This window comes from Oncorhynchus nerka, linkage group LG12, assembly GCF_034236695.1.
Source record: "Oncorhynchus nerka isolate Pitt River linkage group LG12, Oner_Uvic_2.0, whole genome shotgun sequence".
Classification (NCBI taxonomy): Eukaryota; Metazoa; Chordata; class Actinopteri; order Salmoniformes; family Salmonidae; genus Oncorhynchus; species Oncorhynchus nerka.
Genome location: NC_088407.1, coordinates 58,664,557 through 58,680,151, shown reverse-complemented (window position 1 = coordinate 58,680,151; position 15,595 = coordinate 58,664,557). Strand labels below are relative to the sequence as shown.

At 42.9% G+C, this 15,595-nt stretch overlaps 1 protein-coding gene across 1 annotated transcript; it reads left to right on the top strand.

The window, feature by feature from the left end:
* The first annotated feature begins 45 nt into the window (after positions 1–45).
* Positions 46–8,320, top strand: LOC115138458 (adenylosuccinate synthetase isozyme 1 C-like). Its single transcript, XM_029675319.2, has 13 exons — positions 46–325; positions 1,917–2,019; positions 2,120–2,182; positions 2,278–2,328; positions 2,473–2,539; positions 2,951–3,058; positions 3,212–3,293; positions 3,381–3,507; positions 3,631–3,785; positions 5,208–5,332; positions 5,492–5,589; positions 5,749–5,898; positions 6,306–8,320. Exons 1-13 carry the CDS (start codon positions 128–130, stop codon positions 6,356–6,358), a joined length of 1,380 nt encoding a protein of 459 aa, XP_029531179.1. The 5' UTR covers positions 46–127; the 3' UTR covers positions 6,359–8,320.
* The last annotated feature ends 7,275 nt before the right edge of the window (positions 8,321–15,595 follow it).

Below are 15,595 nucleotides of genomic sequence, written 5' to 3'. Positions count from 1 at the left end.
CAGGCGCGGTTCGAGATCTGCCTACTGCGTTCGTGCGTCCTGCTCTGACATCATGGAGACACTGATATGGCAATGCTACTGTTAGAAACATTCTAGTCTGTTTCAGACAGACAGCCTAACCAACATCATGTCGTTGAGCTGGTCAGCAAAAGACCACAAGAGTTCTACAAATCCCCCCTCCAATCCTACCCAAGGGCTGAAGCGGCCACGGAATGACACAGGGAACAAAGTGACTGTGGTGCTCGGTGCGCAATGGGGAGATGAAGGCAAAGGAAAAGTCGTCGATTTACTGGCGACTCAGTCTGACCTTGTTTGCAGATGTCAGGTAATATCGTGTGCATATAATGCGATATTAATGTAACCTTGACATGCTTGAACTGACAACTTAGAACGCATTTTGATTGTGTGAAATCCATGACGTGTCTTTAGAAAAGTAATGTCTCAACATACCTGAATCGGTGACTGTGAGTGTACTTTACAACCGTATGACAGGTGTGTGGCAGGCATTGGAAAAACCTTGAAATAGTTTACTGTTGTTATTATTTTGTTCAGTGGAGTGATGTTTCAGAACGTTTTTTGGCACGTAAATGTTTCATGTGATGTCCTCAGTAGGCTATAATGGAATTTAGGATACATCTTGTTTTTTATTTTATCAATACAGGATATTAGTTTAAATGTCATTTTGAATAATTCAAACATGTATTTAGAAAACAGGGTGATATCTGACCTATAGTAAACTGCTCAAATAGACCAAAGTACAAACAATATGGAAAAACTATAACTATTTCTTTCAAATTAAAGTCTAAAATCACACAGTAATGACAGGGAAAGGTAGCATAAGATCACAATTGGATCAATACTCATATTATTACAAAGGTGTATTAACATAAAGAGGGTGTTATAACTAGGTCACCCTACACTCTTAGTAAAAAGGGTTACAAAAGGGTTCTGCAGCTGTCCCCATAGAATAACCCTTTTTTGGTTCCAGGTAGAACCCTTTTTGGTTTCAGGTAGAACTATTTTGGGTTCCATGTAGAACCTTCTGTGGAAAGGGTTCTACCTGGAACCAAAATTGGTTCTTCAAAGGGTTCTCCTATATTGGGACAGCCGAAGAACCCTTTTTGGTTCTAGATAGCACCTTTTCTCCTATGAGACTAACCTGAATGAAAATTATGTCAATAATCAATCAAATGTATTTTATAAAGCAGTTTTTACCTCAGCAGTCACAAAGTGCTTATACATATAGCCAGCCTAAAACCCCAAAGAGTATGCAATGCAGATGTAGAAGCAGAGTGGCTAGGAAAAACTCCATAGAAAGGCAGGAACCTAAGAAGAAACCTTGAGGAGCCAGTGTGTGAGAGAGAGAGAGAGAGAGAGAGAGAGAGAGACTCATAGACAACATTTCTCATTGGCCAGCAAGGAAAAACTAAACTTGTTCAGAAGTAAGATTTTGGGACACTTGCAGTGTAAAGGCCATTACACAGTTGTGTTGTACTCTCCATTGACAGCAAGTCACATCACTGAGCACTCTGTGTACTCCTTCAGCCAGCCCCACCCACTGCTGGTGAAGGGTCACATTCCCAGGGTGACTTGACATGTGAGAAGGCCAGGTCTTAGCCAGGGGGCAAGGAGTGGAGGGTCTGGCAGCCAAGTATGTTAAAATAGTTGGTAGGGGGGTAGCTTGGTGACAGGGGAGGGGGCTTAGACTCTATTATCCACTGATTCAGATAGGATGATGAATTTGCTCTGCATGTATGGCCAGTGGATGTCCTGGCTGTTTTATGTCCAAATTTTGCTATCCCATTACAAGTAACAGCCATTAATCAACTCAATAACTGTCCTTTTGTGATATCATGCCACTAGACTTTGTTGAAAGTTCCTGGATTGCCAAACACAATCTTGTTTTGATCTTCCAGGGTGGTAACAATGCAGGCCACACAGTGGTAGTAGAAGGCACAGAGTATGACTTCCACCTTCTCCCCAGTGGCATTATCAACCCCAAAAGCATATGTGTCATTGGTGAGTGTTTCTATCTTTATTACCATTTCCAATGGGAATGGTGACCCCAATGGGAAACTGTCTATATGTGCTCATTTATCCAGCATATGGTCCATTGTAGGTAATGGCGTAGTCATACACCTACCAGGCTTGTTTGAGGAGGCGGAGAAGAATGAGAAGAAAGGTAAATCAAGTATTTTTAGAAAAACAGTCAATACTGTAATTGACAAGTTCGAGGAAACCATTACAGTCATTTTTTATTCTCCTTTCTCTGACCAGGTCTCAAAGGTTGGGAGAAGAGACTAATTGTCTCTGACAGAGCTCACCTCGGTATGTTTGTATTTTTCTGGTTTCACAAATGAAGCAAAGATTATATGTGCTATTTTAGTAGTGTGTGTTTATCTGCATAATGTATATCTTTGTATTGTGCTTAGAGAAAGGATGACATTTATTTTTGCTTTGATTTTTCGACAGTGTTTGATTTCCACCAGGTTGTGGATGGAATTCAGGAGACCCAGCGACAAGCGACAGAGGGAAAGATGTAAGGGTAGGGAAGGCAATGGTTGCTTACATAGGGGACGGGAATACAATGGGTCACTGTCAATAGGGACTTCAGTCAAGTGGAAGGTAATCTAGCGGTTAGAGTGTTGGGCCAGTAACCGAAAGGTCGCTAGTTGAATCTCAAGCCGTCAAGGTTAACAATCTGTCGATGTGCCCTTGAGCATTGATAATGGCTGACTCTGGCCTTGACCCCACTTTCAGGGGGAGATGGGATATGCAAAAACACATTTCCAATTCACTCGTGCATATTAATACACACTTGTACATGTGTGAAATAGGACAAATAAGCACCCACCAAATTATTATTATAATCCCTTCCACAGCTGATGAAAAATTGCAGATTCTATTTTGTAATCCCCTCAGCTAAAACAGGTGTTTTTCCTCATGACAGTATTGGAACGACCAAGAAAGGCATTGGACCCACCTATACCAGCAAAGCATCTCGCATTGGACTGCGTGTCTGTGACCTTCTGGGAGACTTTAAAGAGTTCTCTACCAAGTATGCTTACTGACAGACAGGACACAATATAAACATCTAAACCTCACATACAACAAACATTTTGAGAGTCCAACATTGTGTCTCTCTTGAACTAAATTGACCCACTGAAGTGAGCAGTAATAGACATTGAGATGATTTGGGGATTTCTTTCAGATTCAAGAACCTTGTCGCACAGTACCAGTCCATGTACTCATCCCTGACAGTTGATACTGATACTCAGCTGAAAAAACTGAAGGTATGTGGTAAATCCCCTCTGAATGAATAGTCATGGGCTACAGATATATTAGATCTATGAGACTGTTGTTTGTCTTGTATTGTGCAGGAGTATGGAGAGAGGTTGCGGCCGATGGTGCGGGATGGAGTCTACTACATGTATGAGGCTCTTCATGGACCCCCAAAGAAAATTCTGGTGGAAGGGGCCAATGCTGCCCTCCTCGACATTGACTTTGGTAAGAAATGTCATAGTCCCATTGAGGATCGTGCCAATGATGAGATGGACAGGGAAGTTTGATGGTTAAATGGACAACTCATCTCTATGTAAGTTTAAGTCCCACTTTCTCTCTTCCCTTTAGGCACATATCCTTTTGTGACCTCATCAAACTGCACTGTTGGTGGGGCATGCACTGGTCTTGGCATCCCTCCCCTGAATATTGGTGAAGTGTATGGTGTATCAAAGGCCTACACCACCAGGGTAGGAATTGGTGCCTTCCCCACAGAACAGCTCAATGTAAGATCTCTTTCATCTACCTGGACATTTCTGACTCTTGCCTTACAGTAGCATCTCCTTACTGAGAGTAACGATTAAAGGGGAACAGCCAGAGCAAGACTTGAACCAGTGACCTTGAGTGAGAGTGTCCACTATCACCTATGCCATAAAGGTGAAGGCCTCTTAGCAGAGGTTATACTGCATTTTGCAGTTTGATATTTACCGACTAAGTCACTCTCTTGCAGTTTCTTTAGACATGTTGTTTTCTTTTGAGGTACAAGTAGAGTTGGATATGTATAGTAAGCCTAGTGTTTAAGGTCACATGACCCTCACAAGCCTGGTCTCAAAATGCGCTGCCTCTGTGGCCAGCTCTCAGATTGTGTGAGAGGTCTGTTAAAACACTATTTAGCTCTAATGCTGATCACATGTTCAAGACCTAAATTTAGGCCAGAGTCAGGGTTCAAGATAGATTTACTGTCTGGTCTGGTCTGGGGTTATGTTACCTAACATAAGAACTGCCCATGGAACTGCTGTTCAACATGTTTCAGCTTGATCCCTCACTCCAACTGTAAATCTATTGGTTTATTAAGCATTTTATAACATTTTATTAATAAAACCATTAGGATTAGTACCCAAAAATGACGATTGATTAACCAAGTGACCTCGACACAGTGGAGCGGGTCGAGAGTTTCAAGTTCCTTAGTGTCCACATCACCAACGAATTATCATGGTCCAAACACACCAAGACAGTCGTGAAGAGGGCATGACAAAACCTTTTCCCCCTCGGGAGACTGAAAAGATTTGTCATGGGTTCTCAGATCCTCAAAAGGTTCTTCAGCTGCACCATCGAGAGTGTCCTGACCGATTGCATCACCGCATGGTATGGCAATTGCTTGGCATCTGACCGCAAGACGCTACAGAGGGTAGTGCGTACAACCCAGTACATAACTGGGGCCAAGCTTCCTGCCATCCATGACCTATATGTTAGGTAGTGTCAGAGGAAAGCCCATATAATTGTCAGAGACTCCAGTCACCCAAGTCATAGACTGTTTTCTCTGCTACCACACGGCAAGCGGTACCGGAGCGCTAAGTCTATGACCAAAAGGCTCCTTAACAGCTTCTACCCCCAAGCCATAAGACTAATGAACAATTAATCAAATGGCCACCAGACTATTTACACTTCACCCCTACCTACATGTACAAATTACCTCAACTAACCTGTACCCCCGCACACTGACTCGGTACCGGTACCCCCTGTATATGGCCTCATTATTTATTTATTTGGTTATTTGGTCAATATTTTCTTAACTCTTCTTGGAACTGCACTGTTGCTTAAGGGCTTGTAAGTAAGCATTTCACGGTACGCTCTACACTTATTATATTAGGCACATGTGACAAATACAGTTTGATTTGATTCTAGATAACTGAGTCTGTTTTGTGCAGGCAACAGGTGAGCTGCTGCAGACGAGAGGTCATGAGGTGGGCGTGACAACGGGCAGGAAACGTCGCTGTGGCTGGCTGGACCTGGTCATCCTGAGATACGCCCACATGATCAATGGCTTCACTGCGTGAGTGGATAGGACTAAAATATCACCCCCTATGAAGTCTTTATCTGACTGGTTCAATGTACTGTCGCTGCCTGTGAATGCTAGTCTGAATGTAATTCATGTAGTAGTTTTCCTCTCTTTTCTCAAATGTGTTAAACAAATAACATTGTTTCCTAACAGCATTGCTTTGACAAAACTTGACATCCTTGATGTGCTGGATGAGATCAAAGTAGGAGTGGCCTACAAAATCAATGGCAAAAGAATTCCCCATTTCCCAGGTATGCTCTCTACATTCAACTGTAGTGATTGATTAAGAAGTAGGCCTACTTGTACCAGACTAGGCCAACACTGTAAAAGAGACATTCATTAAGTATTATCTCGACAAACATTTGATTTCTCTTCGGATTATTAATTATCGTCTACATTCATTCACATAGCTAACATGGAGCTGTTGCACAAAGTGGAGGTAGAGTATGAGACCTTCCCAGGCTGGAAGAGTGATACGTCTGCAGCCAGGAAGTGGAATGATCTCCCCCAGAAGGCTCAGAACTACATCCGCTTTGTGGAGAACCACATTGGAGTACCCAGTAAGTTACATGCAGGATACAGGGAGTTCCTGCTGACAGCAGGCTAGTCTTCAGTAGGGCACAAACTGAAAACAAAAATAAGCCTTCTTATTGAACAAATAGGCATATAGGCCATAGTAGTATCTCCTCCATTTCACCACATTTCAAAATATTTTCTTCAGTGGAATGCCTACTGAAGGTGACCCAGTTTTACCAGCTACAACCATACCACAGTCCAGCATACTGACCACTGAATGGGAACCTGAAGAGCCTTGGTACAGGGACATGGCTTCAATGTGCCAGTGGGGGGCAGTATTGGCTATATTATAACATGTACCCAATTCTGAAAGAATGATACTAGTCTAGTGTAAAGGTTTTTGGGATTTGTGAGTGTTTTTTGACATGTCCTTTGTAATTTCTCTCTACAGTTAAGTGGGTCGGCGTCGGCAAGTCCAGAGAGTGCATGATCCAGATGTTCTAGAGACTTTTCCTTTTCTCTCCCCAAGATGGATGCACATGGATGGACAAGATGTGGCTTGATGTGACATATGTTTACAACCCTCAAACTATCTAATATTCTGTAGAACCTGTTGCCAACAGATACGTGTAGCCTTGAAACAATGTTGAGTGGAAACGTTGGTAACTTTACATCTATCTGTGTTGCATCAGTAAATTGCCTTGTCATGATGTCTGCCAGAAAGTCCTGCAGTATGACTGAGCCATGTATAAATCTTACCTTGTGCCACACAACAACCCTGAAAGAAAAAAACACACCCAATAACTTTTCCTCCTGAGTAATGTTAACTGCCTTATGTTTTTGGTCTTCTTTAGGGATGGATCAAAATCTACATAATGTGTACCTGGAGAAAATGGGGGAGGGTAATGCTTTTTCAATTTCAGTCAAGGGGAGGGCTTTGTATTTTTTTTAAAATCTAGTCCAGGGGAGGGTCATGTAATTTGTAATTGATGAAATGTCTATATTTCTCAAGTGTTTTAGAATGAGTTGCTTGTTAGGCTATATATATCGATGTGTGCCCGATGCCGCCCCTCAACCCTGATTCTCCGCTTTGGGCGCAATATCAAGTGCTTCTATAGGCTATTTAGTGTGGTCTCAATCAAAAGATCCATAGCTTATTGGCTATAGGCTATGAATTCCATGCTCGGAGAAGCACAGAGCAAAGTTATATTTTTAAGAAAGCTGCTGGGATGGTGTAAATGAAACTAGGCTGCATTACACACTGTAATGTGAGCCCCGGCCTCCACCCTGAGCCCCGGCCTGCTCTGCTCTTGCTGATCAAAAACGTCTTTGTGTGCTGCCTAACCAATGGCTGTTCAGTGTAGGACTATGGTGGCAGTTTAAAAGGAGAGTCAAAGGTCTCTTGCAAACATAATATATATATTTTTTTATATTAGGCCTAGTCCAAACAATGCACTATCTTGCGTGCAGACTAGCCTATAACCTATGTTCTGTTCAGCTTGAGAAGGAGAGCTTGAAGATGAGGAGGAGGACCGGAGGTCAACTTTGATAGCTTGCTACTACTATATATGGGGATATCATTGGTAGTTGTTTAGTTTATTTGACTTTCAGACCCTGAGCTGCAACCTTCTATAGTCAAGGAGACAAAAAAATGACTTTGCTTGGGAAGAAATGTAAATCTGTCACTGTCAATTAAGCTATTCACTTTCTGTACAATAGAAGATATTTAATCCCAGACAGTTTTTAGGGAAGAGTAGACAGCAGTAAATATGACATGTTTCTGTGTCTGTAGGCTTACAGTACAATGCTCTGATTGCTGCCGACCTGGTCTCGGAGCATTTCGTATTATTCTGTACGTAAATCTGAGACACTCCATTTCGTATGATATGTTACGTTTCGTATGGTATGTATTAATTTGCTAGGCTTGCGGTTAGGCTTACGGTCTGGGTTAACTTTAGGAGTTAGGTCAAATGGTTAGGGTTAGGGGAAAGGTTAGCTAAAGGGTCAAGGGACAGGTTGGTTAACATGCTGAGTAGTTACAAAGTTGCTAATTAGGTAAAATTGTCCGTGTTGAGATTCAAACTCACAACCTTTGGTTTGCTAGACGTGCGGGTTATAAGCCTACCCAACCACCCTAATTTCATTTTTGCCGTAACTAACCATCTGTTTTTTGTAACCATACCGAACATAAAATATCATACTAATTTGTGTGTCTCGGGTTTACGTTTACTATGTTATGTTTAGTCTACAAGACCAGGCTGCAACTTGATGTCTCAGATTTTATTATTTGCAAACAGGGACAGTTTCGTTGTAAACATTATAAAATGATCACATAGGCTTAGCTCTCTGTCCATTCTTAGCCTGTAATTTTGGTAATTTGTGTGTATTAAAAAAATATTCTGCTAATGTGTAAAATGATGTAAAATTGCATGACATTTTTTATAAAAGGCCATTTTTATTCTCTGACTTGCAAGTAAGATGACAGATTCATGCAATGTGTTCACTATGAAGGGGATCTTTCCACCCCTTCTCTTGTCTAAACGGTGGTCTGCGAACCCACAACCTTCTGGCCCGCAGCCCTGTACGCTATCAAATTTCCTGTGTTGCCATGTAAGACTTACAGGAGGAAGAACATTTTCTATTCATGGATATCTAAGGTGCTGGTCTGTCCAAGCGTGAGGGTAAATGATAGACAAGTTTTCAGCCATCCACTTTATGTTTGAATTATTATTAGGGGTTTAGGGGAGGGTCACTTTTTTTCAAGTGTTCAGGTAGAGTTAAGGGAGGGCCATCGATTGTCATTTCAGAGCGGTTTGATTTATTTCCATGTAACCCTTATTAAAAATAAAGTTCACTCCCTTACACATTTATTACACCCGCAGACACCATATATTTTGTATCACCAAGTTGTCTGTTTGCATAATAAACAAGTTCAGGAGTGAAAGAGTGCGATAAAAAAATTGGAATCCTTGTTAAAGATGCAGTCCGGGATCTTAAGCACTGACAAATTTGTATGATCTTAAGAATTGCACACAAAAAAGGATGCAACATATCATGAGAAATGGACGACATATGCTGTGTTCTTAACCAAGTGGGAATTTACCGCTATACAGTAGATTAAAGACTAAATCAAATCAAATTTTATTGGTTGGGTACACATACACTACATGACCAAAGATATGTGGACACCTGCTCTTCGAACATCTCATTCCAAAATCATGGGCTTTAATTTGGGGAAGGCTTTCCACCAGATTTTGGAACATTGCTGCAGGGATTTGCTTCTATTCAGCCTCAAAAGTATTAGTGAGGTCGGCACTGATGTTGGGCGATTAGGCCTAGCTCGCAGTTGGAGTTACAATTAATCCCAAAGGTGTTCGACGGGGTTGAGGTCAGGGCTCTGTGCAGACCAGTCAAATTCTTCCACAACAATATCGACAAACCATTTCTGTATGGACCTTGCTTTGTGCACTGAGCATTATCATGCTGAAACAGGAAAGGGCCTTCCCAAAACTGTTGCCACAAAGTTGGAAGCACAGAATCATCTAGCATGTCATTGTATGCTGTAGCATTACGTTTTCCCTTCACTGGAACTAAGGGGCCTAGACCGAACCATGAAATACAGCCTCAGACCATTATTTATCATCCACCAAACTTTACAGTTGGCACTTTGCATTCAGGCAAATAGCGTTCTCCTGGCATCCGTCAAACCCAGATTCTGCAAGATGGTGAAGCATGATTCATCACTCCAGAGAAGCGTTTCCACTGCTCCAGAGTCCAATGGCGGCAAGCTTTACACAAGTCCAGCCGACGCTTGCCATTGCGCATGGTGACCTTAGGCTTGTGTCCGGCTTCTCGTGCATGGAGCTCCCGACGAAGTTGCTTCCAGAGGCAGTTTGGAACTCGGTAGGGAGTGTTGCAACCGAGGACAGATGATTTTTATGCACTGTGTTTCTGCACTCAGTCCCATTCTGAGAGTTTATGCGGCCTACCACTTCGCGGCTGAGCCGTTGTTGCTCCTAGATGTTTCCACTTCACAATGACAGCACTTAAAGTTGACCAGGGAAGCTCTAGCAGGGCAGAAATTGGACGAACTGACTTGTTGGAAAGGTGGCATCAAATGATGGTTCCACATTGAAAGTCACTGAGCTCTTCAGTAAGGCCATTCTACTGCCAATATTTGTCTATGGAGATTACACGGCTGTGTGCTCAATTTATGCACCTGTCAGCAATGGGTGTGTCTGACATAGCCAAATCCACTAATTTGAAGGAGTGTCCACATACTTTTTTATATATAGTGTATTTGCAGATGTTATCGCAGGTGCAGCAAAATGCCTGTTTTTAGCTCTAACAATGCAGTAATACAGTAATAGATGGATAAAACCCATTCTGACAGTACAGCAATGTCTAACAAGTAATATCTAACAATTTCACAACAAATACCCAATACACACAAATCTAAGTAAAGGAATGGAATTAAGAATATATAAATATATGGACGAGCAATGTCAAAGCGTCATAGACTAAGATGCAGTAGATAGTATAGAATACAGCATATACATATGAGATGAGTAATGCAAGATATGTAAACATTATTAAAGTGACATTATTAAGGTGACTAGTGGCCAATGATTTCAAGTGTGTGTATGTAGGCAGTAGCCTCTCTGTGCTAGTGATGACTATTCAACCGTCTGATGGCCTTGAGATAGAAGCTGTTTTTCTGTCTCTAGGTCCCAGCTTTGATGCACCTGTACTGTCCTCGCCTTCTGGATGATGGCGGGGTGAACAGGCAGTGGCTCGGGTGTTTGTTGTCCTTGATGATATTTTTGGCCTTCCTGTGACATCGGGTGCTGTAGGTGTCCTGGAGGGCAGGTAGTTTGCCCTCGGTGATGCGTTGTGCAGACCACACCACCCTCTGGAGAGCCATGCGGTTGTGGGCAGTGCAGTTTCTGTCCCAGGCGGTGATGCAGCCTGACAGGATGCTCTCAAGTGTGCATCTGTAAAAGTTTGTGAGGGTTTTAGGTGGCAAGCCAAATTTCACAATCATCCACAATCATCTCTTTTGTTTTGTTGACGTTGAGTGAGAGGACACCACACTTTCCTGACACTACACTCCCAGTGGCCTCACCTCCTCCCTGCAGGCTGTCTAGTTGTTGTTGGTAATCAAGCCTACTACTGTTGTGTCGTCTGCAAACTTGATGATTGAGTTTGAGGCGTGCATGGCCACACAATCATGAGTGAACAGGGAGTACAGGTGGGGTTGAACACGCACCCTTGTGGGGCCCCAGTTTTGAGGATCAGGGAAGTGGAGGTGTTGTTTTCTACCTTTACCACCTGGGGGCGGCCCGTCAGGAAGTCCAGGACCCAATTGCACAGGGCGGGATCCAGATCCTTGATATATGTCCTATTATTGTGTCTGTGAGCGTACTGAAACCATGTACATTTTGAGGTAGTCCATTTTCTTATTTTACTACTTCTATGAGTTTGTAAACAAACTGAAAAACTGTTGTTTGAAGAGGTGTGAAGCCAAGCATGGTGATTTACTGCCACCTACAGTTATGGAATGTTTGCTCATGAGTATAATTCATTGGCTGAACCCTTCTTGATAACCCGGATTGAATGATTTGATCCTTCTTTCAACAATAGGATGTCCCACCCAGTTGACTTCTTTAAAATGGTGAAACCCTTAATGGCAACATCCATACCAAAACGGGTTTTATCCAACTACAGTCCTCTAACTCTATGGTGGTAAATTCCCACGTCTCTTGGTTATGAACATGGCATTAGTACACCATTGTGCACAATTTCCAGGGATTCACTTTGGCTTGTGAGCAGTACTTTCAAAACTATTGGTTGAAATGATCCAAAACCTCTGGGGCATCTTTTAACTAGACAACCAGTTCTTATATCCTTTAGCCATACCCTTATCCTACTTCTCCTCTGTTCCTCTGGTGATGTAGAGGTTAACCCAGGCCCTGTAGCCCCCAGTTCCACTCCTATTCCAAAGGCGCTATCATTTGTTGACTTCTGTAACCGTAAAAGCCTTGGTTTCATGCATGTTAACATCAGAAGCCTCCTCCCTAAGTTTGTTTTGTTCACTGCTTTAGCACACACCGCCAACCCTGATGTCCTAGCCGTGTTTGTATCCTGGCATAAATAGACCACCAAAAATTCTGACATTTTCATCCCCAACTACAACATTTTCCGCCAAGATAGAACTGCCAAAGGGGGTGGAGTTGCAATCTACTGCAGCGATAGCCTACAAAGTTCTGTCATGCTATCCAGGTCTGTGCCCAAACGGTTGGAACTTCTACTTTTAAAAATCCACCTTTCCAGAAATAAGTCTCACACTGTTGCCGCTTGTTATAGACCCCCCTCAGCCCCCAGCGGTGCCCTGGACACCATGTGTGAATTAATCGCCCCCCATTTATCTTCAGAGTTTGAACTGTTAGGTGACCTAAACTGGGATATGCTTAACACCCTGGCTGTCCTACAATCAAAGCTAGATGCCCTCAATCTCACACAAATTATCATGGAACCTACCAGGTACAACCCTAAATCCGTAAACACGAGCACCCTCAAGGATATCATCCTGACCAACCTGCCCTCTAAGTACACCTCTGCTGTCTTCAACCAGGATCTCAGCAATCACTGCCTCATTGCCTGCGTCCGTAATGGGTCCGCGGTCAAACGACCACCCCCATCACTGTCAAATGCTTCCTAAAACACTTCAGCAAGCAGGCCTTTCTAATCAACCTGGCCCGGGTATCCTGGAAGGATATTGACCTCTTTTCGTCAGTAGAGGATGCCTGGTTATTCTTTAAAAGTGCTTTCCTCACCATCTAAAATAAGCATGCCCCATTAAAAAAATGTTGAACTAACAACAGATATAGCCCTTGGTACACTCCAGACCTGGCTGCCCTTGACCAGCAAACAAATATCCATTGGCGTAATGCATTAGCATCGTAAAGCCCCACAATATGCAACTTTTCACAACTTTTCAGGGAAGTTAGGAACCAATATATACAGGCAGTTAGGAAAGCAAAGGCTAGCTTTTTCAAACAGAAATTTGCATCCTATAGCACAAACTTCAAAAAGGTCTGGGACACTGTAAAGTCCATGGAGAATAAGAGCACCTCCTCCCAACTGCCCACTCCACTGAGGCTAGGAAACACTGTCACCACCGATAAATCTTTAGAATCTCACAGTACATTCGCTATGCAATCTGGTTTCCGAGCTGGTCATGGGTGCACCTCAGCCACGCTCAAGGTCCTAAACGATATCATAACCGCCATCGATAAAAGACAATGCTGTGCAGCCGTATTCATCGACCTGGCCAAGGCTTTCGACTCTGTCAATCACCGTATTCTTATCGGCAGTCTCATCAGCCTTGGTTTCTCAAATGACTGCCTCGCCTGGTTCACCAACTACTTCTCAGATAGAGATCAGTGTGTCAAATTGGAGGGCCTGTTGTCTGGACCCACCTGTAATAAGCGCCCCAGCGGGTATATTTCACTAGTCACCCCCAATGCCAACTCCTCCTTTGGCTGCCTTTCCTTCCAGTTCTCAGCTGCCAAAGACTGGAACTACTTGCAAAAATCACTGAGGCTGGAGACTCATATCTCCCTCACTAACTTTAAGCATCAGCTGTCAGAGCAGCTTACTGATCATTGCACCTGTACATAGCCCATCTGTAAATAGCCCACCCAACTTCCTCATCCCGATACTGTTATTTCTTGCTCCTTTGCACCCCAGTATCTCTACTTGCACATTCATCTCCTGCACATCTATCACGCCAGTGTTTAATTGCTAAATTGAAATTATTTCGCCACTATGGCCTATTCATTGCCTTACCTCCCTAATCTTACTACATTTGCACACACTGTATATATACTTTTCTATTGTGTTATTGACTGTACATTTGTTTATCCCATGTGTAACTCTGTGTTGTTTGTGTCGCATTGCTTTGCTCTTGTCCAGGTCGCAGTTGTAAATGAGAACTTGTTCTCAACTGGCCTACCTGGTTAAATAAAGTTGAAATTAAAACAAATGTAAAAAATGCAAGTAATTGTATTGTAGGCTAATATGGGATATGATTTGTTTTTACGACAATTTCATAAACAACACCTGACAAAGCATAAGTCGATGAGAAGCTACCTGTCAGAATCTCCCTAGGAGAGGTGGGTTTGAAGTCAGGCGCAGGAGAGCAAGAATTCAAAGAAGGGCGTTTTATTACTGGTCCACCAACACAACAAGTACAAGGACCACAAAAGCAGCCACAAGAAAAAAGGAACGCAGTCTAGTAAAAAACGGAAGAACACCCTCCTCTACTAAACTAACGTGCGGGAAAAACAGTCCCGTGAAAATAAACCTGCTTAACAGTAACATACCGCAAGCCAACAACATTAACACAAACAATCCCGCACAAAATCTAGCGGGTAGGGCGAGATTAAATACCCCACTGATTAATTTAAACTAGACACAGGTGAACACAAAACAGACAAAACCAAACGAAAAAGAAAAGGGATCGGTGGCAGCTAGTAGGCCGGCGACGACGCCAGCCGAGCGCCGCCCGAACAGGGAGAGGAGTCACCTTCGGTGGAAGTCGTGACACTTCCTCACTGGAACCTTTAAAATAAAACTTCTATGATAGCTACATACCCCGGTTTTCAATACAAATGTAGTGCATTGATGAATTATATGTTGGATATTATATAGCTACAAATATATGTAGAAAATGAAAATAAGAATTTGGTCTTAACTGACTTGCCTAGTTAAATAAAGGTTTAAAAAAATCGGTGTTCCAGCAGTGTATTATTATAATATATTTTAATTTTAAACATACAATCTACCTGTGAAGCCGCTCTACATTTACATTATGTTCATCTAGCAGACACTCCCATCCAGAATGACCCACAGAAACAATCATGCTCAAGCGCCCTACCCAAATATCCCAGACATCGACAGATCCCGCACCCAGTCGATTCGGGGACCTGAACCAGCGACCTCTCGTCCACCGGCCCAACGGTCCCAACCGCCAGACCACCAACCATCCGAGAACCGCAACCACAGTATTTGATCTGCGGGTGTGCTAGCCGAGCGAGCCTCCCTCTTATTATCAGTGGAGTGAGTTCGTGAAAAACGGAAAGTAATTGTAACGACCCTGGGTTTATAAGCACGGAAATAAACTTTGCCGCACGAGCATGCCTTGCGGCACAGTCGATAGCGCGCCGGACCTCGGGCTCGAAGGTCGAGGGTTCAAGACCTGTTCCCTGTTGTTTCATTACACTGGTGTCAGAACTGGTCGGACCTTGCATCCACGACAGTGCGTGTTCTTGGCCGGCGAGCGCGTTCCTGTAAGACGTAGAGTTGCAAACTAGCGCGCCGGACCTCGGACTAGAAGGTCGAGGGTTCGAGACCTGCTCCCTGCTGTTTCATTACAGTATGCATCTTAGAAATAGTTTTTACATACATTTTCGCAAAAATAACATGGCCACTGCGGCAGAACGTTTATTTTGCGATTTTCTGCATTTATCAAAAGACCCATCAGTAGCCTGATTTCAGATGTGTCCATGTGAACAGGACTATAAGAGAAAACGTTCTTCTTGCAAAGCATGTAAACGTTTTAAACAGACTTTTATATGAATCTGACTATCTACAATAATCGTGCTGCAACATAAATATTCAAACACTGGCACATGACTTGCCTCGTTAAATAAAATAAAGGTTAAATAAAATAATAAA

Coding starts and splice junctions, on each gene's coding strand:
- LOC115138458 (XM_029675319.2), top strand. CDS start 128: ATGTCGTTGAGCTGGTCAGCAAAAGACCACAAGAGTTCTACAAATCCC. Junction 2,329..2,472: donor CTCTGACAGAGCTCACCTCG/GTATGTTTGTAT, acceptor ATTTTTCGACAG/TGTTTGATTTCCACCAGGTT. Junction 5,333..5,491: donor ATGATCAATGGCTTCACTGC/GTGAGTGGATAG, acceptor GTTTCCTAACAG/CATTGCTTTGACAAAACTTG.